Source organism: Entelurus aequoreus, linkage group LG03 (genome assembly GCF_033978785.1).
Source record: "Entelurus aequoreus isolate RoL-2023_Sb linkage group LG03, RoL_Eaeq_v1.1, whole genome shotgun sequence".
NCBI lineage: Eukaryota > Metazoa > Chordata > Actinopteri > Syngnathiformes > Syngnathidae > Entelurus > Entelurus aequoreus.
The window spans coordinates 54,373,879-54,400,680 of record NC_084733.1 but is presented as its reverse complement, the minus strand read 5'-3'; the positions used below and the strand labels follow the sequence as shown (position 1 = coordinate 54,400,680).

The window sequence follows — 26,802 nt, the reverse complement described above, 5'->3', positions numbered from 1 at the left end:
GCAGAAACAGCAGCCACAACACCCCCAGACAGCCAGCACCACCCAATCAAATCAAAGCGATCAAAAAAAAACCCGCGACCGGCAACCACACGCCAACAGGATCACAGATACCAGCCAGCGCCAGCCCGCCAGCAAGCCCAAACGCCAACACGCAAACAAGAAACACCAACACCCCCCCCCCGCCAAAAGACCCCACCACCCCAACCCAAACCCGCACAGACACACCACCGCCCAAACAACCGAGACACAGTATCCAGACCAGACACGGGCGCCGCGCCGCCACCACATCAAGTCGCCAACAGAGACCCCACAGCGCAAGGTCGGGCCACACGGGCACGGACCCCACCCAACAGGAAGCGAGACCCGCGCGACGCCACACACAAATAAATAATAAGATTAAACAAAAATAACAATAATTAAAAAAAAAAAAAAAATTTTAAAAATAATAATAATAATAAAATGAAATACAAATTAAATTAAAAATAACAAATACAAGTAATTAAATAAAATAAAGTAAGTAAATAATAAAAATTATTTTTTTTTAAATAAAATAAAAAATAAATAAATAAATATATATATATACATATATACATACATATACATACATATACACATACACATACATACATACACACATACACACATATATATATATATATATATATATATATATATATATATATATATATATATATATATATATATATATATATATATATATATATATATACATACACATATATACACATAAAAAAAAAAAAAAAATAATAATAATAAATTAATAAAAGCCTGGCAGGCCACCAGAACGCAGTCCCCGGAATCCGCGCCGGCCGACGAGGCAATGAGGGGTGCGCCGAACCCCAATCCCCCCACATGCATGTGTACAAGGCCCCCAGAGTGTCTACTGTGTAGTTAAAATTAGGAGGTCAGCCATTACAGCCGACCTCCAGTCCCTATTGATGCGTGTACTGTAGCGTGAGTGAGATATGTATGCTTGTGGGAACTAATAATGCGATTAAAATTGGGGGACATCAAGGTCTTGGTGGGTCCCAACCAAGCCGAGCCCTCCAAATCCTAAGTGTCTAATATGCAGCTAAGATTGAGGGATGGACGAGCAGGGGACAAGACAGGAGGACCGGAGCCCCATAGGAGGCATCCTCAACCCCCCGCCATGCCTCCCCGCAGGACAATCCCCCAAAGTCCTATATTTGTGTGACTGTGTGTGCTATAAGTAGGAGGAGTAGAGGGCCCGGACATCCCCCCCAGTCCATGCGGCCGACAACCAGGAACTACGGCCAGGAAGCCGCCCCCCCCACGGCCCGTGACCCACACCAGACCACTTTAGCGTGACGTCACGCGAGCCCACCCCCCGCCAAACAAAGCCAGCCCCCGCCCGCCCCAACCCAACCCCGCAGAGCCCATACCAGCAACCAAACGCAGAAAAACTGCACAGCCCCATGCCCAATGCAAACACCGCATCCCGGCCATCCACACAGCAACGCACCCATACGAGTTCCGGCCAGGGGATGGTGCCCCCCAACTGGGGAAGAAGTCAATGCATCCCGTCCGCACGCCAGCCCCCAAACCAGCCGGCAAGCCAACGCCAGCCAGCCCCCACAACCCCACAAGCGCACAGATACCAGCCACAGTCCCCCAACCACTCCAACCCAACACAGCGACGCCAACCGCCGGCAGTACCACGGCAACCATCACCACCACCGCCCGTCCGCAGTACAAACACCCGTGGCCGCCGAAACCTGAAACAAAAAAAAGCGACCTACCCCGTAAACCACAACAACGCACACCCCCAGCTACCACAGAGGCCGCCAACCCACCTACCCCAACTCATCCACATACAGGCCAATCGATCCACCGGACATCCACACCCATACACACACCTACACATACATACACACATACATACACACATACACATATACATACATATATGTATATACACATACATACACACATGCATGCATATACACATACACACACACACACACACACACACATATATACACCTACATACATATACATATGCACACATATACACACACATACATACACCAAAACAAAACAAAAACAAAAACAAAAAATATAAAAAATAAAAATAAAAATAAAAATAATAAATCAAATAAAATAAACCCTTTAAATAAAATAAAATAAAAATAAACATGAGGCCTGGTTGCCAACAGTGTCCAGCGCCACCAAACCCCGCAGCCATACCCGCACGTCCAGGCCCCCCCGCCCACCACCCACCAGGCACCCCATCCGGCAAAAAGCCATAAGGGCCCAGCCCCGCACCCACAGCCGGCATGCCATGTCATCTCTGCAGGCCTGGTGCCGCGATCAGCAATGCACGCCGGGGCAGCGACACACACACATATACCTACATACATACACACAGATTCCACCATACATACATACAAACGTACACACACACACACACACACACACACACACACACACACACACACACACACACACACACACACACACACACACACACACGCACCTATATATACATGTATATAATTTAACAGAATAAATAAAATTTATTAAATAAATAATTTAAAAAAATATATATATAAGTATATATATAAATAAAATTAATAAATAAATAAGGGCGGAGTAAAACACAGGAGGGAAACCCCCGCAGGGCAGTCGGGCAGCACCGCCGGGGCCCCAACAAGGGAGGAAAGCAGCTCCCCCAACCCGGCACCAGGCGGGCCCGCACAGCCGCAGCGTAGGGCGACCCCGGGCAGACCCCGCCCCGCGCCCCAGGGGAAGGAGGAAGCCCACGGACACCCGAAGCCAGAGGGGCACGAGCTGACCCCCGCCCGACAGCGGCAAGGCCCCGGCCCCACGGGCGCAAACCCCCGCCCAACCACCCACGAGAGGGGCAGCCCCCCACCCAACCCAAGGCGGCCACCCCCAACAGCTCCACCCGCACCCCAACCCCCGCCCAGGCACCCCCATCCACCCCCAGCCCCCAGACCACCCACGGATCGGCCCGCCAGGCCGGCACCAGGGAACACACCCCAGGCCCACCCGACCCCGCGGCACACGGCCCCCCCGGCACCCACGACCCCCCACCCACGGAGCAAGACCCCCGGGACAGAGCCCCAGCCCCAGCCCCCATGGGAATCAGGTCAGGAAATCAATTAGCGGTGCCCAAAGAGATCTGAATTCTGTCAGTTGTTGTTTTGATTCAGCAGACATTCTTTCCATAACTACATAATCTAATAAAATGTTTTTGTAAAGGTTTATACATAAATTATTTTTTGATTTCCAATTCATGAGAATAGTTTTCTTGGCGATGCCTATTGCATTTATAAGGAGGTATGTTTTGTTTATATCAAAGTCAGTTGCGGAGAGATCACCCAACAGGCAGAGTGCGGGGGACATGGGAATAGGAATCTCTAACGCTAATGATAGGTTCTCGCACACTCCAAGCCAAAAGTTACTCACGGGAGCACAGGACCACATTGAGTGTAAGTAGTTATCTACCTTATTATCTGAGCAGTGTACACAAATGTTAGAGTCGGCTAAACCCATTTTATACATTCTTAGACCGGTGTAATGTATTCTGTAAAGTATTTTGAGCTGAATCAGTCGTAAATTTGGATTCTTAATCAAACGAGAAGTATTGAGGCATATTTGTTTCCAGAATTCTGGGTCAAGGCTTGTGGATACGTCTGAGTGCCATTTGGAAGTTGGGATACTTATTGTGTTATCTATTTTTGATAAGAGAGCATATAATTTGGATAAAGCTTTGGGGGCAGATGTTTTGAAGAATTTAACGGTCGTAGGATTACTTTCCCATGTTGTTTTGTTGAATCTTGCGCTAATTACAGATTTGATTTGTATATATTCTAGGAATTTATTAGGATTGATTGCATATTGTGTTATTAAACTTTTAAAAGAGATAAAACTGTTTGCATTGATGATATCCCCAAGACATCTGACTCCTTTATCATACCATGTTGGAAAGTTCAATGGCTTCTTGTTTAAAAGAAAATCAGGATTATTCCAAATAGGCGTAAATTGACAGGGACAATTGACAAAACATTGTAATTCTGAATGGTGAAGGCACCTGCTGGGCTATTTTTTGTTAACCATGTTTCTGAGAGTCCTAAATAATCCAAATTTGAATTGTGCAATAGTTTTTCCAGTTGTTCTGTTTTAGATGGAAGGCTTCTGATATTGATGTGTCCACCAAAGATTCCCTTTGGTTTAGCAAGTGGGTCCCAGATAATGTTTGCAGGATTAACAGTTCGTAGCAGCTTAATTTCATTTGTCTATTTGTTACCTTAGTGGTTTTAGATTTTAGTGCTGCTGGTGGTGGTAACTCAGGCGCTAGCTTGTGGCCTGCTGCTGGTGGTTGCTCCAGCGCTAGCCAGAGGCTCGCCGCTGGTGGTTGTCGGCCCGGCGTTAGCTCGCGGCCTGCTGCCAGTGGTTGTAGCCCCGGCGTTAGCTCGTGGCTTTGAAGCTGTAAACATTGGTCACTTGTCTGCTTTATTAGCATGTTCCTTTTCAAAAAGTGGTATGCTTTTTATGTTTGTTTTATGCAAAATTAGCAACAATATTGCTTGTATTGTAGCTTATCAGAAGGGATTAAAGTATTTATATATTTGTATTTACTTTCCCTGAACCTGAAGTCTATCCCGAAGACGATTTTAAAAAAGCCTAAAAACTTGAAATATTTCAAACTGTCAACTACTGTACATGTGTTTATAAAACACAATTACCATTACTACTTCCAAACAACAAAAACAAGGGGATTATTCAGCTTGTATTTTAGTGGCTACAGTGAGCCATTTTTGCATTGTACATTTCAAATCTCTGGGCTTTTAACTTGATATTGCTACTCCTAACTCGTGCTCAATGTTAAACTGGGATCTGTACTTTGTTTTTATTGCAGCAACAATAGTAAAACTCATCTCACAGAAATAGGATGTTGCACAGGGTAGCAGAATAGCACAAAAAACACACTGGTCTTTCCTCATTTCCTACTCTAGGTATGGTGAAACTCAAAGACGATGCATGCGTACTCCCGGGTCTTTTAGATCTAGGTTTCGTTACTTGTTTTCCTTGCTGCTGACAACTCTTTCTTTTTTGTTTTCATTCCTGTCACAAACTTTTTCATCTAGCCGCCTCCGTCAGCTCTCTACACATGTGTTCAACAGGGAACCTATTGATTAAAATGAGCACTGCCTGTGTATCGTTCAAACATTAATACTAGAATGTAGACGCAAATAATGAAAATATTCCCTGCCACTCACTACCCCCCAGGAGATCTTGACGCACTATTTGAGAAACACGGCCATAGACCATGTACAATTCATTCTGTGCAATAAAGATGCTAAATCTAATTCAATGTATGTCAATACATGCTAAGATATTTTAACTAAACATGAATATTTTAGCTTTGTTTTAGGTGACAAAGTAAATTAGTGTACTTTAAGTAGTCAAGTGCAAAATTTGCATACAATCTTGATGTTGAAAAGCTAATGTTGTGACTGCTGATTGTACAGTTGAGATAGTTGCGTTCTATAATGAGACATTTTGATCCTCTGTTGGCAGGAATCTCTTGTTGCTTGCTCGTATACAAATAATGAACGCCCTCGTTATCTCAGCCTTCTGCCAACAACCCAGCTTCTCTCTGAACGCTGTCCATCACCTCGGGGCCTCAGCCAAAATCTGCAGCCAGACTGGACTACGAAGGTCAGTCTGTCTTGTCTTTCTCAGTTGATTTGTGATGTGAGAGTATTACCTAATATTTCTGACATAATTTGTGTTATATGCTTTCTTGAAATGGGGAATTTTGAAACAGATCACCGCTCTAAATTTTGACAACCAGAAGATTTGTAAGATGAGCAGTCTGGGTACCTTGGTCAACCTTCGCTGGGCGTCATTTAATAATAATTACATCTCTGAAGTAGAAGGGTTGGACTGCTGCATCAAGCTGGAGGACCTCTCCCTCAATAACAACAGCATTAGCTCATTTCACGGTCAGTCATAAAATGGAATTCTGATAATCTTAGGAAACCAGATGTAAAGTAAAAATTATTTTGTTGTGTTTCTATTGTCTAGGACTCTCAAACCTACAGTGTCTAAGCAAACTTAGCATGGATGGTAATCAACTGTCCAGTCTGGACAACTCGGTCCTCGACGAGCTACAGAACTTAACTTTTTTGGCTGTGGAGAACAACCGCATCACTTCTCTGCAGGGCATTCAAAGAATCCGCAACCTTCTGGAGCTCTATGTCGGCAACAACCAGATTTCTGTGTCTCGGGATGTCTATTATGTCAAGGTAAAATTTGAAGATATTACTGTATCCTTAATTGTATTGTATTGGTATTAATTTAACTAGTATTTCTTGAATTTTGGTTTGCAGTGGTATAGAAGTGTATCTTTCAAATCTGTTTTAACATTTTGCTCCAGTATGAGTTGATTGTTTTAGACAAGGTGAAAGGGGACCTGTTCTCTTTAAGAAAATAAAAAGCTACAAGTGACAAAAAAAAGGATACATAAAAGCGCGTATTGCTCTTAACGAGCAGCTTTTGTGTGTCCCCTATCCAAAAAACACAAACGCGGCAGAAAAAAGTTAATGTGTATTTCAAAATGTGTTTATCTTTTCATGTTTTTTTTCTCACTTTTTGTTTCCTCAGGCTTCATTAAAATTATATGCACATGCATCAAGAATGGTTTTGCAAATTAAAAGATGGTGTCATTTAGCCCTACAGCCCTGCAACCCGCCTACGCAAGTAGATTGCAGACCTCTGGGAAACGCTGTATTTATAACAGACACGTTTTTAAGACCAATTTTGAGTCAGATTTCATATAGTAATACCGTACCTACAGTACACGTTGTAGCTGGGAAGTGTATACATTCATGCTACTTTAAAAGCATTTTAGCATTTTAAGAAAATTATCTAACCATTTCAGGGATTGGCGAACCTGATCATCTTGGATCTTTATGGTAATCCTTTATGTGAGAGCTTAAAGAACTATCGTATATACATGGTGTTTCATCTGCCGTCTCTAAAGGCCCTGGATGGAACGGCAGTGGTATGTGTCAACAAATCTTTAAATACGGGGGAGTTAAAAACAGAATTGCATCCAGTGAGTGTCATTTCCTGCTGTTTTAGGATGCAGCTGAATGTGAAAATGCAAAGGCAACATTTGGAGGACGACTCACACCAGACTTGGTTGCAGAAAAACTGGACCACTCAAACTATGCCAACATCACCAACCTTAATCTGCCATCATGCTCCATTAGGTCAGCATAAAAGTCAGTTCCATTTATATCTCAACGGACCATTTTTAAACATTACAAATTTATTTTTAATCTCTCAACAGGAGTGTGGATATGTCTCCAACAGACCTGTTCTTTAACCTACAAAGTGTCAACTTGGATCACAACAGCCTCATCTGCTTCTCAGGCCTCATCCACCTGCCCAACATCAAAGTAGAAATCTGAAAAATAGCAAACTGGAAACATCCTAAAAACATTTATGTTTTGTTTTATTTTTTGCAGGTTTTGTATTTAAACTACAACCATATTGAGTCCATCATGCCCAGGCAGAAGACCTTTCTGACGAACAGACAGATGCTACACAATAAGGTGCACTCCAGTGGCTATGGCCAACAGACTTTATGCAAAGGAAGCAGGTAATGTGGCAAATTACTTCTTAGTCAACACAAACAAATAATTCTGTCCCACTGACAAGTATAATCTTTAGATTAATTAAAATACTTTGACTTTACTTGTCTTGGTATGATAGAAATACTAAACTTTTTTAAATGTCAGTTGTTGATGTTAAAAATCTACTTAGTAAAATCCATCCACCTATCCATTTTCTACCGCTTGTCCTTTTCGGGTCGCGGGGGCTCACTGGAGCCTATCTCAAAAATGAATCCTCTATTGTTTGGCAAGTATCTCTTAAAATTCAGTGCACTTATTATAATTGCCTTTAGGGGGCAGCACCTACCAACAAATGAATACAATTTTACTCAGTTGTGCCCATGCCTCAGTTGAAGTTTCAATATACACTACATAGCATATTAACTTGTGTTTTTTGCATAAAAATGTGAATTTGTCCAAAGTTCCTTATATAAACTGATGCTCCTCCTACTGTAAAAAATGGGTGTACAGTATATATTGTATTGTTATTGTTATGTGTTGTGTTATGGTGAAATAAGTCAAAGCTACCTATGTGATTTTTTTGAGTTGGTCCGTACCTTTTCGATCAAATAAGCCAGCAGGAGGTATACAGGTGTATAGTTGACTGAAGTAGGTACAAAAGTGTCTTTCTTTTGTGAAGGAACGTTGCACCGACTGTCATCCTGGAGCCTCTGATGAGCAGCCTGGAGGTGCTGCATTTGAGTTACAATGGCATCTCCAATATGGCCAATCTGGAGCTCAGCAGGCTCACCAATCTTAAAACGCTTTTCCTTAAAGGTAGGCACAGACTGTACAGCCTTGTGAAAAGGTAAACACTGAACTACAGAACTGAAATCCAGGTGGGAAATGAGATGTGAACAAAAGAGCAGAACAAAAGAAAACCTTGCATTGAGAAGGGAAGATTGGGCTGATTGGTCTCAAAGGGCAGTCTGCTTCTCCTCGATACACTTCATTTTAGCCTGAAACTTCACTGCACCAACCAACAAGCAATAGCACTGAACCATTTGTATACTTAATGTGTTTACACATTTCAAGATGAGATTCCTTCTTTTGTGTTGTTTATAGAAATGCCAGCTAATGATCAATTATAGTAAGATGGCTTCTACAGGGGCTATAAATTATTGAGAATGCAGCAATTTTATTAGTTAGAATTTCAGGTGATGACCTTTCTTTTAAGTACCTTGAAAGATACATTTGCCAATATTATTAGATATTTAACTAACTAGTTTGCTGGGGAAATGGGGAAAAAAAACATGAGAACAATTTTAATTTTCCATTCATTTTTAATCACATGTACAAGTATTTATTGAAAATGAGTTTTACTTGATAAAGTTAAAAATCATTAAATTTTAATTTCAGCGTATTTAGAAAAGTGCTATAATACATTTCATATTATACATCTGTACTATAAACTCTCTTTGCGATCATAAAAACTAAATATAACATAAATACATTACTGAATATTAACTTAGCTGCTTCAGCGTTTTTATAGATATTATTATTTTTATATTTAAATGTTTATCACATATGGATAAACAATAATACAAATATTACATTATAATAAACATTGAAATTTAAAAAGGGTCTACTTTGGCCCTATTGAAAATAGAGCGGGTCAAAAATAATGAGTTGACTCATGCGATTAAAAGTTAGGGGTAGGGTTAGGGTTACTTCTTAGCCAATACAAACAAATCATTTTGTATCACTGATAACTGTAATATTTAGATTAATTAAAATAATTTGACTTTACTTGTCTTGGTATGATAGGGTTACTATAATTTCTAAAATGTCAGTTGTTAAAAATCTATTTATCGGTAGTAAAATAATTTACTAACCCCAAACCCAACCCAAACCTAACCTTAACCCTAACCCTTTTAATATATTTTTTAATTCTGTTAAAAAAAAGAAGCTAAAACCAGACATTACATATATTTTTAAGACAAATCTTGATGTCAGGTTTGTGTTATGGGTGAAAAAGTATATTTTTTATTAGTTATTAAAATCTGACTCTAGGTTTCGTCTTTAAATATATATACAGTATACACTACCGTTCAAAAGTTTGGGGTCACATTGAAATGTCCTTATTTTTGAAGGAAAAGCACTGTACTTTTCAATGAAGATAACTTTAAACTAGTCTTAACTTTAAAGAAATACACTCTATACATTGCTAATGTGGTAAATGACTATTCTAGCTGCAAATGTCTGGTTTTGGTGAAATATCTACATAGGTGTATAGAGGCCCATTTCCAGCAACTATCACTCCAGTGTTCTAATGGTACAATGTGTTTGCTCATTGGCTCAGAAGGCTAATTGATGATTAGAAAACCCTTGTGCAATCATGTTCACACATCTGAAAACAGTTTAGCTCGTTACAGAAGCTACAAAACTGACCTTCCTTTGAGCAGATTGAGTTTCTGGAGCATCACATTTGTGGGGTCAATTAAACGCTCAAAATGGCTAGAAAAAGAGAACTTTCATCTGAAACTCGACAGTCTATTCTTGTTCTTAGAAATGAAGGCTATTCCACAAAATTGTTTGGGTGACCCCAAACTTTTGAACGGTAGTGTACATACTATCTATATATATATGTATATACATATATACAGTGTATATATTGTGTATATATACACAGTATATATATATATATATATATATATATATATATATATATATATATATATATATATATATATATATATATATATATATATATATATACACTGTATATATATTTATATACACTGTATATATATTTATATATATTTTAACAAAATAATGAAATATTCAAATGGCCCCCGCATACTTTGACTCTTCAGTATGCTTCCCTTGGTCGAAAAAGTTTAGACACCCTTGCTATAAATGGTAAAAAGCTTTGAACCTTGGAAAAAGCATATGAGCACTGCTCTTCCCACCTTTCCTATAGGAAATGAGATCAGTCAGGTGGAAGGCTTGGAGGGTCTCCAGCAGCTCCGGGAGCTCATGTTAGACAGGAACCGCATAAGGGCCCTGTACGAGAACTCTTTCATTTCCCAGAAGGTCCTGCTGGAATTGCACCTGACAGAGAATCGCATTCGAGAGCTCAACCATCTCTATCCACTTGTTGAGCTCCGCAAGCTTTACCTTGGGATGAACAAGCTACAGGTACGTTTTAACCTCAACACGTTTTAATGTTTGCCTCCACGTGTCACTATTAGTCGACACCCTTGAAAGACTGACCTCCACATATACTGATTTTCTGCACCACTGAGGCCATCATGCTACTTTTGTGATGATTGGCTGATATGCAAAAAGTGACAAATGTAGAATATATATTTTTCCACGTAGCATAGTAATCTTAAATCATCAACCCCCACTACGGCATGTGAGGGTTATCATTAAAGGGGACTCCAGTGTGATTGAAGGTCAGGGCTGTGTGTATGATGACAAAAAGGAACAATCAGTGAAACATATAATCAGCTTCTTAATCTGTATCCCCTTCTTACCAAGGGGGAGTGATTTGCGCTTTTGTTTGACAATCGCTCTTACTTCCCAAATGCTTGTGTATTTAATTAACATGTAGAGCATGGCAGTTGTTTAGCACATGGGTCCTGGCAGTGAGGGCATCTTTGAATCTCAGCCAAACCCAAACATAAACCTGGCAAATCAGAGAACCCTCAACCCCCCCAGCCAATGCCCTGTTGCGTGCCCAAACTCTCAGGCGATTAAACATGTAATCTCTGCCATCAGCTGCTTCTATCCCGCCTACACCAAAAATTATGAAAGGTTTCAACCCGACGCATATGCCTCTATTATCCCAAACACATGCGGCTTCAATCAGAAATGGACAAATCATACTTTAAAATAATCATTGTTCTCTTCTTGTTTATAGGACATTGCAGAGCTTGATAAACTTGAGGTTCTCCCCTCGCTGACGGAGCTCTCCGTCGTTGGCAATCCGGTAAGGTTTTCCATTCAGTCCACACGATAAATACACGTCCATTCGCAGGGCACTACACTCAATGACTGTAATAACATCTGCCTCAGTACTATCCAAACCTCTAAAGCCCCAAGAAGATGAGCTGGTCAAGCAATACAATTACCGATCACAAGGGATGAGTACCAAATGTGGTACTTTTATGAGCACCGACCAAAGTCTCTCAGTACTACCGAGTATTGATTCACGTAAAATGAAATGGTGCCATATTTCAATACATTGAAATATTTGTAGCTCGTGACCTCACCTCCGGTTGCAGACTGAGCACCGGCTCAGGCACTTGGCGAGGAAACAAGCACTCATGCAGCACGCAGTGCAAACTCAGTCCTACTGCCTTTAGGTAATGTTGCAGTTTTCAATACCAACAAATATAGTATGCCTTAAAGAAAACACATTTAGACATAAGTAAGTAAGGCTCCACTTTTCCAAAATGCACCAGCTTTGTCGGAATTTACATTGGCTTTGCCATACACATGCTAACCATGAGCATTTGCAATTTTACATGGTGATTTCAACACCTTCAAATTTGGTAATGAAAACTACAACTAAGATGCAGATTACAAATTAACAGCAAGGTGTAATAAGTACAACACTTGCATTTTAAACTTTTTGTAGGGCACACATTGAACTTCATGGCAAAAGCTACTTCCTAGTCTACACCCTTATACACTACTGCCATTTATTATCTTGGAATTGCAACTGTATGCAAAATATAAAATACTTGCAAATGAGACCCAGAAATGTCATGAAAAACAAGATATAACAACTGGACAGCACAATTATTCTAATCAGCTCATTTTTAAAAATGCTAAAATAATAAATGCGATTTTATTATTAAACAATTTACATTTATTAATAGACACAAAACTACCGAAATTGGTACCGTTGAGTACTGGTATTAATTCCATGGTACCGGTAATTGGTACCATATTGGTTCAAATGTAAAGAGTACCCATCCCTAATGACCAAATACTATATACTTTGTAGAGTACAGCCCTCCCCCAAGGCTGAATTGTTAACAAAACTGCAGCTAAAAAAAATTAGGTGGTGTATTTGTGTTTGTTTGTCCATCTATCATTCTCGGAGCATTCAATCAATTGCAACTGGAATGTTCAGGTTGTCTTTAAAGATGTTTTGCCTCACATCCGAGCAGGCTTCATTGGTTCATGCTTAAAGAGGACGGCGTGGCGAAGTTGGGAGAGTGGCCGTGCCAGCAATCTGAGGGTTACTGGTTCAATCCCCACCTTCTACCACCGTTGTGTCCTCGAGCAAGACACTTCACCCTTGCTCCTGATGGGCCTGGTTAGCGCCTTGCATGGCAGCTCCCGCCATCAGTGTGTGAATGTGTGTGTGTGTGAATGGGTGAATGTGGAAATCGTGTCAAAGCGCTTTGAGTTCCTTAAAAAAGGTAGAAAAGCGCTATACAAGTACAACCCATTTACCATTTACCATTTAAAGACTGTCCTATAGAGTCGTTCAGTCAACAACTACAAATAAACATAAAGGTAATGTTATAGTTGTGCAGTATTCTGTTATATGCAGCTCTTGTATCGCATCTCACTAGATTGTAAGCGTAGGTTTTTAAATGAATGTTTCTGCCATGTTTTAGTCAGATCAGTCCACTGGTCAGCTCTTTGAATGCTTTCCCTGGTAGACAACATGATCAAAAGTGTTTTCATGCTCACTTTCTCACTTGGACAAGCTAAAACACTGACCCAGTGTAGATCTGCTCTCGCAAATTAAGCGATTACATGATGGCCGTCTGCTGTGTCTCAAACTGGCTGGCATCAGAGACAAATCCGTAGACCAAATGGCGAATGCTGTTGGCCCGCTTACATCACCCATCTGGAGCTTGTGGATCAAGCATAGGCAGAGTATCTACGTAGCCTGCGGACGATGGGGAGGCCTGGGGGCCACGCTCAGCTGCGTCAGCCTCGTTCCCGTTGGATCCCATCTCTTTCCATGGGGGTTAATCCTGCCAAGGTGTTGAGGCCAACAGCCACTCTTGAGACGATACCTCCTGCTGTTGACCACATGAGATCACTGTTTTGACTGTATTCCAATGCCAAAGTCTGTCCCTTCTCCCCTGGACTTTCACTGGCACTCACTCACAACCTAAATACAGCAGTGGCCTGCAGGAACATCCAGTTCTTTGAGTGGACAACTTACCCATTTGTAGCTCTACGTAGCTTCATAAGTATTTTAAGGCAGGCTCCAACATTCAATCCTAAAAGATATTGTCATTGCCTCACACAAACATTTAGGGTTTTTTTCTTTTTTACTTTTAGGTGGCTCGCACTTCTCTGCATAGACCAGCAGTGATGCGCAGTCTGTCCCAGTTGCAGGTCCTGGATGGCCTGACGGTTACAGTGGACGAGAGAAGCAAAGCTGAAATCACAGACGCAACAGTGAGAGCTGCACACTTTCTCTCAGAAACAAACACGTAAAAGCACACAATTCACATTAAGTGTCTTCAACACCCCTTTTAGCTTCGTAGCTCTCCTTATATTTTAATCTTAAGAGTTATCGTGTAAAATATACTCCTGAACCGTGAGGTTTGCAAATGGGTTGGAAATCACCATAGTAAGTTAGTTTAGTTGGACAACTGGAAAGATTAAAGTTCATAGGAATGAACTCGTAGTTTGGGGTGATATCTCCTTCTTTCGTCTGTTTCCTGTAGTAGTCGCCACAGTAGATCGTTTGCCTTCATCTCACTTTTTTTCAAATTAACCCTTTTCTTGTCCTCCTTTACAACATCCATGAACCTCCTTTCTGGGATCTCTCTTCCTCCCGCCTCTCAGCTCCATCCTTAACATCCTTTGTTTATTATGGCCACTATCAATACACATGTCCAAACCATCTCTCTTGCCTATCTGACTTTGTATCTGAGCGCTTAGTACTAGCTGCCTGTTTCAATGCAAATTATATATATTTTTTAATTGTATTGTTGTATACATAATTGCAATTTCATAAATATTCACTTTCCCATTAATTCCTATTAATTTACGTATAGTGCTATACATTTCTGGAATGTTCCAAACCTTTTGGACGTTATCATACAGGACTTACAGACCGCATACACACAAATAAACGGAAAGCTCGGATCAAAGTCTCTGCGTCTTATCGAATGGCTGGTTCATGTAATGAGAGGCCATTGCAGTAATTCTCCCGCAGCCCTGAATTAAAAGCAGCCTAAGCCGGCTGGCATCATCTTGCTGATTAGATGAAATGTGCCCGGCCGATAATGCACCAGTGGATTTACTCCCTATTAGCCAGGTCAACGCGACCCCCTCTGCCTGCTAATCGTACATGTGGAAATGACAGAGATGGGGAAGCTGGATTTTTCTCATTAGAGCACAAACTGCTCCTCTTTCATAAATACCATTTCAGCTGTCCCTGCATTTGCTTTTATTTTAATTTAATCTTTGTCATTGATTAATAGTAATGACTGTTCCCCACCTTAGGATTCTCACATATGTGGAGCAACAAGCAATGTTATCACCAACACTCAGCCCAGAGTGTGGATGAAGTGGACACAACATGGTGACAATGGTGGAGAAAGACAAACAGTTAGGTTGCATAGACTGTCTTTGACTGAGCCTCTAAACAGCATTTAGGCACCAAATATCCCATATACTTTGTGTGGGTGTGGGTGTACAGTATATAGTGTATTTATACGTTGATATATACAGTATGTATATATACATACTGTATATACCTGTATGCTGTATATATACACATATATGTGTGTGTATGTATGTATGTATATATGCGTATTTAAATTTGGATATATATATATACATATGTGTGTATGTACATATATATGTATGTATATATGTGTACAGTATGTATGTATGTGTATATACTGTATGTATGTATAAATATGTATGTATGTATATGGGGAAGCTGGGTTTTTCTCATTGGAGCACAAATTGCTCCTCTTCCATAGTTACCATTTTAGCTATTTTATATGCTATATAATGTATATACAAACCCCGTTTCCATATGAGTTGGGAAATTGTGTTAGATGTAAATATAAACGGAATACAATGATTTGCAAATCATTTTCAACCCATATTCAGTTGAATATGCTACAAAGACAACATATTTGATGTTCAAACTGATAAACATTTTTATTTTTTTGCAAATAATCCTTAACTTTAGAATTTGATGCCAGCAACACGTGACAAAGAAGTTGGGAAAGGTGGCAATAAATACTGATAAAGTTGAGGAATGCTCATCAAACACTTATTTGGAAGATCCCACAGGTGAACAGGTAAATTGGGAACAGGTGGGTGCCATGATTGGGTATAAAAGTAGATTCCATGAAATGCTCAGTCATTCACAAACAAGGATGGGGCGAGGGTCACCACTTTGTCAACAAATGCGTGAGCAAATTGTTGAACAGTTTAAGAAAAACCTTTCTCAACCAGCTATTGCAAGGAATTTAGGGATTTCATCATCTACTGTCAGGTGTATTTATAACGACATGGCTTCCCACACTTGAAAAGGAAGGACTCGATGAGGCTCAGGATTTCACTCGTATTTCAGTTTATTAACTGGAATCTTGGAAGTCCTGAGCCTCATCGAGTCCTTCCTCTTCAAGTGTGGGAAGCCATGTCGTTATAAATACACCTGACAGTGAAAAACCGGTAGTCCGTTTGGTTTGAGTCCTTTTTCCCATGCGTTTGTGAAGTGCTTTCGTGGTTTTAGTGATCGTCTCTGTCTCTGCTGCTCTCAGCTCCGTCCTGCACACTGAATGAAACGGGTGCATTTGTTTGCTTTGTCCTGTCTGCGCTGCTCATCAGTCTGATTGCGCTCACCTGCTGGAGAGCGCACCTGGTGAGGCGCGCCGCGGAGCAGCGCTTCTGCTGTGACGCGCATGCAGCGCTTCTGCTGTGACACGCATGCAGCGCTTCTGCTGTGACGCGCATGCAGCAGCACAGCCGCTGTCACACACACACCTTCAGCCGCACCTCCAGGCAGATCGCCGCAACACCTCCCACTCGATCTTTGCAGTGTAACCTGGAAAGATCGCACCTCTCAGGCGAGCTGGTCTCCCCTGACCTGATCCTCCGCCGGGATGAGGACGACAAGGCGTCGGACGTCTCGATGCAGTATGGTGCCCTGGAAGTCCTTCTCCTTAGACCTGGACTCTTTAGCGACAGGGTTTGGAGTCTTCACCTGAACGCACCCACTTGGAGAGACTTTCACGTGGACATCTCGGACAATGCCTTTGGGATCTGCGTTCACACTGACAACTCTTGCTAGCTTGAACTGACCCCTCAGTGCATTTTGGTCGCAGAGCCACACTATGTCTCCAATGGCAGCATTTCTTTCAGCAGTATGCCATTTACTGCGGATGAACAGGTTTGGACCTGCGAGTTGGCTCCAGGACTTCCAAAAGTAGCTGACTTGCATTTGAATCTCTTGCAGCCTTTTGAAGGGGTAAGTTGTGTAGTCGAATGTTTTGAAATCTCCACTTTGTGTGGCTCGACCAAGCAACAGGGTGTTTGGAGTGATGTATTGGATGCCGTCCTCACGGCACTGGACTCTAGCGTCGATAGGCCTTTCGTTGGCAAGGTTGGCGGCCAGCTTGAGTACAGTCAGGAATTCACTGAAGGCAAGGCCTTCTCCTCTACCAAGGTTTTGTAGAGCTCTTTTGGTGATCTTGACAGCAGCTTCGGCGGCACCGTTTCGGTGAGGTGAATCGGCTGGAAGGATTCTCCACATCCAGTCGGTCCCATTCCTGGCAGCATATTCTTCTAGTGATCCTTTGTTTTGTCGTCTCAGGTAACTGTACATCTCTTCAAGGACAGGTTTTGCTCCAATAAAGTTCGTACCTGGATCGGACCAGATCTTCTGAGGATGGCCTCGGACAGAAGTGAACCTCTGGTAAGCAAGTAGAAAGCTCTCCGTTGTTAGCGTGTTTGCCAGTTCGACATGGATGGCTCGGCTGGACATGCAGCAGAAGAGCACGCCCCATACTTTCATGCTCACCCTCCTCTTGACATCATCCTTCACTTGGTACGGTCCGAACAGGTCGACAGATGTGAATTGAAATGGTGCAGCCGGATTCGATCTCTCCTCAGGCAAGTTTCCCATTATTTGCTGGCAGATCTTTGCTTTTGCTTTCTTGCACACGACACACTTGTCAACAACTTTTTGGGCAATAATTCTTCCTTTGATGACCCATGCTTTCTTTCGCATCCGCAGTGTAGTTCCTGCCACTCCTTCATGTCCCTCACTGTGTGCTTCCCGGGCTAGGAGGGTGGGGATCCAGGCCTGGAACGGTAGCAGGGGAACAGCTCTGTGGTCTTCTCTGAAGGTCTGGATCCTGCCACCACACATCAGGAGTCCGCTTGTTTGGTCCTTGTAAACAACCAGTCTGTCTGTTGTTGTGTTTGGAAAGTGTACGCCCTCCTGTGCTGCCAAGCATAGGTCTCTGAACACATCTTCTCTTTCGTTCACAGTGATGACACCAGATGAAGGTACTGCCTCCCACTTTTCTTTATCGCCGGGGCGCAGGAATTTCTTTACTGCTCTCCAAGTCCATACTATTGTCCCGACCAGCAGTCTTAGATTGCTGAAGCGCCTTTCGTCCAGTAGCTTTTGGACTGCTGCTGCTGCAGGTGGTCTTCTGAATCTGGACTCTGTTTCTTGGACTCTTTTTGGGTCCTGTGCTTTCTGTTGACTTCGGGTGAGTACGGCGACAAATGTTTTCTTCTGTATTTTTGTGATATTGTCTCTTGCTTGTGCGGCGACGTCTTTGGCTGATTTCTTCGGCCACTCACTTTCAGGAAGTCGAAGGAACTTTGGACCTGACTGCCACTCGGATTCCTCAGTTAAGTCATTTGGACTGGCCCCTCTGGTTATGATATCTGCAATGTTCTCGGGCCCTGGAATCCACCACCAGTCTTGGACATTTGTGCTGCTTTGGATCTCGCCGACTCGGTTGGCAAAGAAGGTCTGGTAACCATAACTCTCCCGCTGGATTGCGCCTAGGACGGTCTGACTGTCGACGAGATGGTACCACTTCACAACATCGATTCGGCAGTGTCTCTGGAAGTAGTTCTTCAACCGGGCGGCAAAGACTGCTCCACACATCTCCGCCTTCACAGGGTCACCCTTGTGGTCGAGAGGGGTCAGCTTGGCCTTAGATTCAACTAGCCTCACAACAACACCATGGCTGCAGCTCCAGCGTAGGTACAGCACAGCGCCATATGCGTGCTCACTGCCATCAGAGAAGGTGATGCCACTTGGTTTTGCACGTGGATTTGGTGGTGTCAGGGGTCTGGTGAATCTGAGTTGGCTCAGCTCTGCATAGTCTTCTAGGAGCTTTATGGCATCTTCTCTGAGTCCTTTGGACAAGGCGGCATCCCAGGTGTCTTCTATGCAGTACATGACTTTTGCTTCTTGAAAAGCTCTTCGGATGAGGATGGCTCCCTTCTGCTTTGCAGGAGCCACGAGGCCGAGTGGATCATAGAGACCAGAGACTTGGCTCAACAGTTCTCTTCTGGTGAATGGATCTGGGGTTTGTCTTCTTACTTCATCTCTCAGTAAGTCCTGACCAAGGCGCATTTTCCTCTTCTTCTTGGAGAAGTTCACTGCAACCATGACATGTAGTGTGTCATCCTCAATGGTGTAACCAAGGCCGAGGGCTTTGTTATCCTCTTCAGTGAGCTGGTTTGGCAGGATCATGGTCTTTGACTCCATCTTCTCACCTCTCGGCCCTTTCCTCCCACTTTGATCGGAGTAGACCCAGGGCTTCATGATGAATCCTCCAGCTTTAAGGATCTGTTCGATGTTGGATGTGAGGAGTTTGAGGTGCTGGAGGTTGTTGTGAGAGGTCAGGATATCATCCACATATGCATCTTCCTCTATCACACGTTTCTCTTCTTTGAAGTGTTTGAATGAAGGCAAGTTGGCGGTCTCTCTCATGGCGACTTGGGCTATGCAACCAGCAGGTTTGTCTCCCATGTTGACCCTTGTTATGGCGAAGTCTTCTATTTCAGCCTTTTCAGTGTCACGCCACAGGAACCTGTGCAGGTGGACCTCTCTCTCTTCCAACCAGACAGAGTTGTACATCTTGCGGGTGTCACCGAGGGCAGCAAAGACACCAGCTCGGAACCTCAGTAGGACAGCTCTGATTGGGTTCAGGACGTCAGGACCTTTGATTAGTATGTCGTTCAAACTCAGGCCTCTGTACTTCTGGCTGCTGTTCCATACTAGCCTCACTGGGGTGGAGACTGAATGTGGATTTGGTGCAATCAGGTGACTTATGTACCACACTGGCCCAGTCCAACTCTGCAGAACCTCTTTGGATAGCTTCACTGCAGCTTTGCGATGAAGCATTTCATGGACTTGTGACATGTAGGCTGTCTTCAACTCCGGTTCCTTTGCCAGCTGCTTCTCTGTCCTGAGGAATGTGGCTTCAACCGCTCTCCTGTTGGGTAGAGATGCTGGATCTTCTGTCCAGGGATACTTGGCATGCCAGTGGGGATCAGGGCTGTGATGGTCTCCATTCACATACATCAACCCGTTCTTCACTATCTCCATCTCTCTTTCTTCAGCCAGTGTCATTTCTTTTCCCCCGGGTTGGCAATTCCCACAGCGACATCCTCCACATCTTGGCTCACAAGCAGCTCCAATACTTTCCCACTTCCACCACTTCAGAAAGTCTCTGCTGCTAGTGGCTGTATTGGACTGGGTGTGGGGCTTGTCGGGAGACTGGCAGGAGATTGGATCTCTACAGATGAGTTCACTGTATTTGACTGCTGCAGTTCTCATGGATCTTGCGAAGTGTGTCTTTGATGTGTGGGCCATTAAGGTGACTTCTTCAAAGAGGTCCGGGTGTGTGCCTCCGATCGTCTTGCCGAGGGGGCCGTCCCAGAGCACAAGGTTGCCAACAGAACGAACCTTCTGGGGTACTAGCTGGCCTTCCTTGTGGCTGATCAGGAGTTGCACCTCTTTGGGTCTAGCAAGGTCTCTTAGGGGAACATCTGGGAAGATTTTCTGTAGCTTAATAGCTGGAACATGTCTGTGAAACTCTGCAATCTTATCAAGGCCATAGCAGATTAGTTGATGTGACCTGAGGGTCCCTCTCGGAGTGTTGACCCGAATTTTGAGGAGGTAGCGCTTAGTTGCAACAGACACCTTCATCCCTCCAACGCCGTAAACCACCAGTGTCACATCTTCACCTCTCAGGTTCAACTTGCTGGCAGCTCTATGTGTTATATAGTTCGTGTCTGATGCCAGGTCGATGAGGGTCCCAATTCTCTGTCCATCGTTGGCAGTGACATCAAAGAGCATCAGGATCACTGGATACTCATGCAAGCCATTTTCCTCTAGAAGACCTCTTTCAACTGCTGTGGTGTTGTATGCTCTGGATGTGACGTTGCAGAAGGTGTCTCGACACTGCTGCGCCAGCTCAGGGGTAAGCCTGGATAGGAAGTCTTTTTGAGCTTCGGTGTATCTTTTCCCCTCAGCTCTCACTGGACTGGATTTAGGTGTTCTTTGGGACTGGGGTCTGGCAACTGGACAGAGAAGGTAATGGTGTTGGTCTTTGCACTCTGGGTTCCCGCACAGATACATGGTGTTTCTGCAGGGGTCGCTGCTGTGGACCTCGAGACATCTCTTGCAGGCACCGAGCTGTTGTGCTGCATCCCTCTTCTCCGATGGCTTTAGGTTGATCCTAAACCTTCTGCAGAAATAGAGTCTTCTTCTGTGCTTTGGGTCACCACAAATGATGCAGCCTGCTGTTTCACTGCTGGACTTGGCTGACTTTGTTCTGGCATACTTGATGAGCTTAGTCTGCTCCTTGGCGGGTTCAAAGACGTTGCTCAGTTGATCTAGTTGCTCATATATAGATTCTTGGGACTTTAGGAATGTGATGAGCTTGTCGAAGCGGTTCTGGGGGTTAACAGTGTTTCCTCTGTCAGCAGCATAGGTGAGCCAGTCTTTCTTCAGAGTTTCTGGGAGTTTGCTCTCGATGGATCTAATCACCAGTGGGTTCTTTAAGGCGTCTGCATTATCCAGTTCGTTTAGATCATAAAGGGCCTTTTCCACAGTTTGGATGAGCTCTACGATTTTCCTTGGATGGCCGCTCCTGGCTGATGGTCTTGCTTGTAGCTCTTCTATGATCTCAAGAGCAATGCTGGCTTGGTTCCCAAACCGGTTTTCCAGGACTCTGAAGATCTCATCTGCTGAGCTGTACGTTGACAGACGTAGTTCCCTGGCCACCTTTTCATCAAGGCTATCCAGTAGTTGGAATTTCTTAACCTCTGAAGATCCGGTTGGTTCACCTTGCTTCTGCAGAGCCTCCCATTCCTTCCTCCATCTGTAGTAGTTTCGCTGGTTGCCGGCAAACTTTGGTAAGGCTGTGGCCTTTAGCTTTATCGCTGCCACTGGAGCTGAGCTGCGGGCTGAGATGGGCTGGGGTCCAGCGTCTTTCTTTATACTTGCTGCTTGGATGAGGGGGGCCTTCTGTGACACCAACTTGGGAAGGACCACCTCGAGCTCTCTTAAACGGTAATCAAAGTCCTTTTTCTCGGCAAGCGGAGCCCAGTGGTTCCAGTTCTGGTGCGCTTCCTTTGCCTTGTCCACCAACTTCTGTAGGTGGGTCAGCATGAACTCACAAGCCTCCAGAGTTGTGTCTGGCTGGAAGGAGACGTTCCTGAATTCGGCCTCTGCAACTTGTAGAGCCAGGGAAAGTTCCTTTTCTCCATATGTGGTCCAGAGCGTCTCTCGGATTAGGAGTTTGACTTCTTTCGTCTTCTGCTCACATTCTTTCTCCGTCTTTGCTATGTCGGCTTTCTGGGGGTCGCTCAGCTCCTCAGCGTCTGCCATGTAAGCGGCTTCCACTTCTTCGTTTGCCTCGAAGACACGAGAGCTCTCTAGCATCAGCTTCTTGAAGTTCTCCTGTAACTCCTCCTTAGACATCTCTATGTAGGTTCTCGTAATGTTGTTGGCAAGGCGGGAGAACTGTCTCTTAGCTGTGGTCCTCTCCACTTTCAGTTCATCTGTTGGCTTTGGATCAGCCATCTTGCTCTCTTTGGCTGACAGACAGCAGTCTTTGTCCTCCAGGCCCCAGGTGGAGTGTCCTCCCTCTCGGTGGTGGCCGCAAGTGGAGTCTTTTGCTGGTCACAGACGGTTTTTCACTCGATGAGGCTCAGGATTTCACTCGTATTTCAGTTTATTAACTGGAATCTTGGAAGTCCTGAGCCTCATCGAGTCCTTCCTTTTCAAGTGTGGGAAGCCATGTCGTTATAAATACACCTGACAGTGAAAAACCGGTAGTCCGTTTGGTTTGAGTCCTTTTTCCCATGCGTTTGTGAAGTGCTTTCGTGGTTTTAGTGATCGTCTCTGTCTCTGCTGCTCTCAGCTCCGTCCTGCACACTGAATGAAACGGGTGCATTTGTTTGCTTTGTCCTGTCTGCGCTGCTCATCAGTCTGATTGCGCTCACCTGCTGGAGAGCGCACCTGGTGAGGCGCGCCGCGGAGCAGCGCTTCTGCTGTGACGCGCATGCAGCGCTTCTGCTGTGACGCGCATGCAGCAGCACAGCCGCTGTCACACACACACCTTCAGCCGCACCTCCAGGCAGATCGCCGCAACATCTACGGTCCGTAATATCATCAAAGGGTTCAGAGAATCTGGAGAAATCACTGCACGTAAGCAGCTAAGCCTGTGACCTTCGATCCGTCAGTCTGTACTGCATCAACAAGCGACATCAGTGTGTAAAGGATATCACCACATGGGCTCAGGAACACTTCAGAAACCCACTGTCAGTAACTACAGTTGGTCGCTACATCTGTAAGTGCAAGTTAAAACTCTCCTATGCAAGGCGAAAACCGTTTATCAACAACACCCAGAAACGCTGTCGGCTTCGCTGGGCCTGAGCTCGTCTAAGATGGACTGATACAAAATGGAAAAGTGTTCTGTGGTCTGACGAGTCCACATTTCAAATTGTTTTTGGAAACTGTGGACGTCGTGTCCTCCGGACCAAAGAGGAAAAGAATCATCCGGATTGTTATAGGCGAAAAGTCGAAAAGCCAGCATCTGTGATGGTATGGGGGTGTATTAGTGCCCAAGACATGGGTAACTTACACATCTGTGAAGGCGCCATTAATGCTGAAAGGTACATACAGGTTTTGGAGCAACATATGTTGCCATCCAAGCAACGTTACCATGGACGCCCCTGCTTATTTCAGCAAGACAATGCCAAGCCACGTGTTACATCAACGTGGCTTCATAGTAAAAGAGTGCGGGTACTAGACTGGCCTGCCTGTAGTCCAGACCTGTCTCCCATTGAAAATGTGTGGCGCGTTATGAATCCTAAAATACCACAACGGAGACTCCCGGACTGTTGAACAACTTAAGCTGTACATCAAGCAAGAATGGGAAAGAATTCCACCTAAGAAGCTTAAAAAATGTGTCTCCTCAGTTCCCAAACGTTTACTGAGTGTTGTTAAAAGGAAAGGCCATGTAACACAGTGGTGAACATGTCCTTTCCCAAATACTTTGGCACGTGTTGCAGCCATGAAATTCTAAGTTAATTATTATTTGCAAAAAAAAAATAAAGTTTATGAGTTTGAACATCAAATATCTTGTCTTTGTAGTGCATTCAATTGAATATGGGTTGAAAAGGATTTGCAAATCATTGTATTCCGTTTATATTTACATCTAACACAATTTCCCAACTCATATGGAAATGGGGTTTGTATGTTTGTTTATATATGTATGTATATATATGTGTATAGTATGTATATGTGTATATATATGTATATGTGCATATATGTATGTATATATATATATATATATGTATGATGTATACATAGATATGTAAATATATATATGTATATGTGTGTGTATATGTGTGTAATAAATATATATGTGTGTATATTCTATATATATATATATATATATATATATATATATATATATATATATATATATATATATATATATATATATACACACATTTATATATTCATACATACATATATATATATATTTACACGTATATACATGTGTGTGTTATGGTTTAACTTTTTACTCTGATGCTTCACATTTCTTTCAAGCAATGTGATGAGTGTTGTAGCGGTTCTACACTTGAGACAAACCAGCCTGGACTGATGACCTATATACCCGTCAGAGGGATGACTATGGGTGGACTACACAACCTAATTCATGGCCACGACATGCTCCCAAATAACAAGGAAGAAATCCAATACACATCCAAGTGTGAGTAATGGCTCAAATCACTCATCTCTTGATTAGGGGTGTAACGGTATTCTTATTCCCATTTTTCAATGTGGCGCTATACAGCTACATACCAGTTTGCCCCATGGTACACATTTCAAATTAGGGATAGGAAGTGTTGTACATTTGGTGTGGCAATGCACTTCCATAAGCCTGCCTAAAATCAAACAAGAAAGCAAGACATTTAACGTGGAAGCGGTAAATCTAGGTAGATGTGCAGCCTAGCCTTTGACTAGCAGCTAGCTATAGTGCCATGGATGACCCAAAGCCTAAAGACTCTCTTTAATCTTTATAATGTAATGTTTTCAAACGTGTCTTCCGGTGTAATTCGTAAAGAAATCAATAGAAGTGGATAAAATGAAAGCAGTGTGTCTGCATTGTTTAGTAGAGATGGAGAACAGTGCTACACGCAGAACTCATTAATTATGCCCTAAGTTAATGAGGAACTTTGATTTATTAAAATAACATAATAATTGATGTTGTTCAACTGTTAATGTTGCATTGCACTTTACTAAAAATAAACACTGTAAACCAGGGGTGTCCAAAGTGTGCCCCTGGGGCCATTTCTAAAATAAAATTGGTTATCAATAAGATATATTATTAGATATTACACTAATTTGCTTTGTCAGATATAACACAACAATTGTATAACTTAAAATGCCGTATCCTGCATTGATCAACCGGTACATTGAATTGTTTTTAACATCCATTCATCCATTTTCTACCGCTTGTCCCTTATGGGGTCACGGGGGGTGCTGGAGCCTATCTCAGCTGCATTCGGGTGGAAGGCGGGGTACACCCTGGACAAGTCGCCACATATTAGATGGAACAAATGTATCAAATGCCCACCACCTGCTACATCTTGACTTTTTCTGTATGCTGTATTTGTATCTTTTATTACATACACAAGTTGGAATTGGTTGCGCGTCAGTTAGTTAGTTAGTTAGTTAGCAAAAAGTTATGAGCAAATTTTTATTAGCTTAGTTTTACATTTTTGTGTGTGTATGTTTGCGGCCCTGCAGAGACAAAGACAGTGGATACCTGGCAAGAGGTTTCACTGCGTTTCTTTCATTCCCCTTAAGATAGTTTAAAAAGCCCAAATTTTGATTAAACTTTCAAGAAATGCCAGAAATGAAATAAGGACCTATAGATTAGATTTTGCAGCTGATTCGGATCACCGTCTGGATTCAGGGACCTTTTTTTACTATTGGAAGGTCGGGCCTGGCAAAGGTCTGCGCTCCCTTTGTGCTTTTGTAGTTTAAATATTGTATTAATTGGAGAATTACCTGCGAGCAGACTGCAGTTATTGTTTATACTTCATTGTAAAAATATAACCGTTAAAGATAAGCAGTTTTATGTTTTGCTTTTTTTTTCCTTATTTACGTATCGAACCGGTTTTAGGCGTATCGTTAACCCCTACTTTTGATACATTTAACTGTGCTTGTAAACTTTCATTGCTGTGTTCTTCCCCGATTCCAGACAAGAGACAGTCAGAACGAAATCCTCCAAGCATCCATGCTGATATGACCTCCAGACTGACCCGAAGAGTAAGAAACAACATGATAGCTGCATGTACCCTTCCCCATGGGAAGAAAGAGCAATCCTACTACCATGCAGGAACAAAATACCAGGTTGATGAATCTTAACACTGTATAGATGTGATTCTACTGCTGGGACAAAATCTTTTTAAAATAGATATATCAATACACTTAAGTCCTAAAGTTTTTGGACAAAATACAGATTTTATGTCTTCGCTACAATTGATTTGAAATAAAACTGTCAAAATGTGACTTAACGATACTATTTAGGAATTACAGCCATTTTATTCACTTGTACCTCTGATTTAACGGACTGAAAGGTAGTATCAGTACACT

The 26,802-nt window shown here is 42.9% G+C and overlaps 1 protein-coding gene across 4 annotated transcripts in view; it reads left to right on the top strand.

Annotated features, from left to right (window-relative positions):
• The window catches only part of LOC133646620 (leucine-rich repeat-containing protein 9-like), a 47,354-nt gene extending 20,552 nt beyond the window's left edge, over positions 1-26,802 (top strand). For 2 of the 4 annotated variants that reach the window (XM_062042182.1, XM_062042183.1), the window contains exons 20-33: positions 5,590-5,730; positions 5,840-6,017; positions 6,100-6,320; positions 6,956-7,078; positions 7,159-7,289; positions 7,370-7,478; positions 7,548-7,681; positions 8,335-8,471; positions 10,618-10,835; positions 11,563-11,631; positions 13,956-14,075; positions 15,132-15,236; positions 24,748-24,910; positions 26,408-26,802. In XM_062042182.1, coding sequence (XP_061898166.1) covers positions 5,590-5,730; positions 5,840-6,017; positions 6,100-6,320; positions 6,956-7,078; positions 7,159-7,289; positions 7,370-7,478; positions 7,548-7,681; positions 8,335-8,471; positions 10,618-10,835; positions 11,563-11,631; positions 13,956-14,075; positions 15,132-15,236; positions 24,748-24,910; positions 26,408-26,574 — 2,016 coding nt within the window. In that variant the 3' untranslated portion in view covers positions 26,575-26,802. The remainder of the gene's footprint in view (positions 1-5,589; positions 5,731-5,839; positions 6,018-6,099; positions 6,321-6,955; positions 7,079-7,158; positions 7,290-7,369; positions 7,479-7,547; positions 7,682-8,334; positions 8,472-10,617; positions 10,836-11,562; positions 11,632-13,955; positions 14,076-15,131; positions 15,237-24,747; positions 24,911-26,407) is intronic. The other 2 variants (XM_062042185.1, XM_062042186.1) reach the window with 2 other exon arrangements.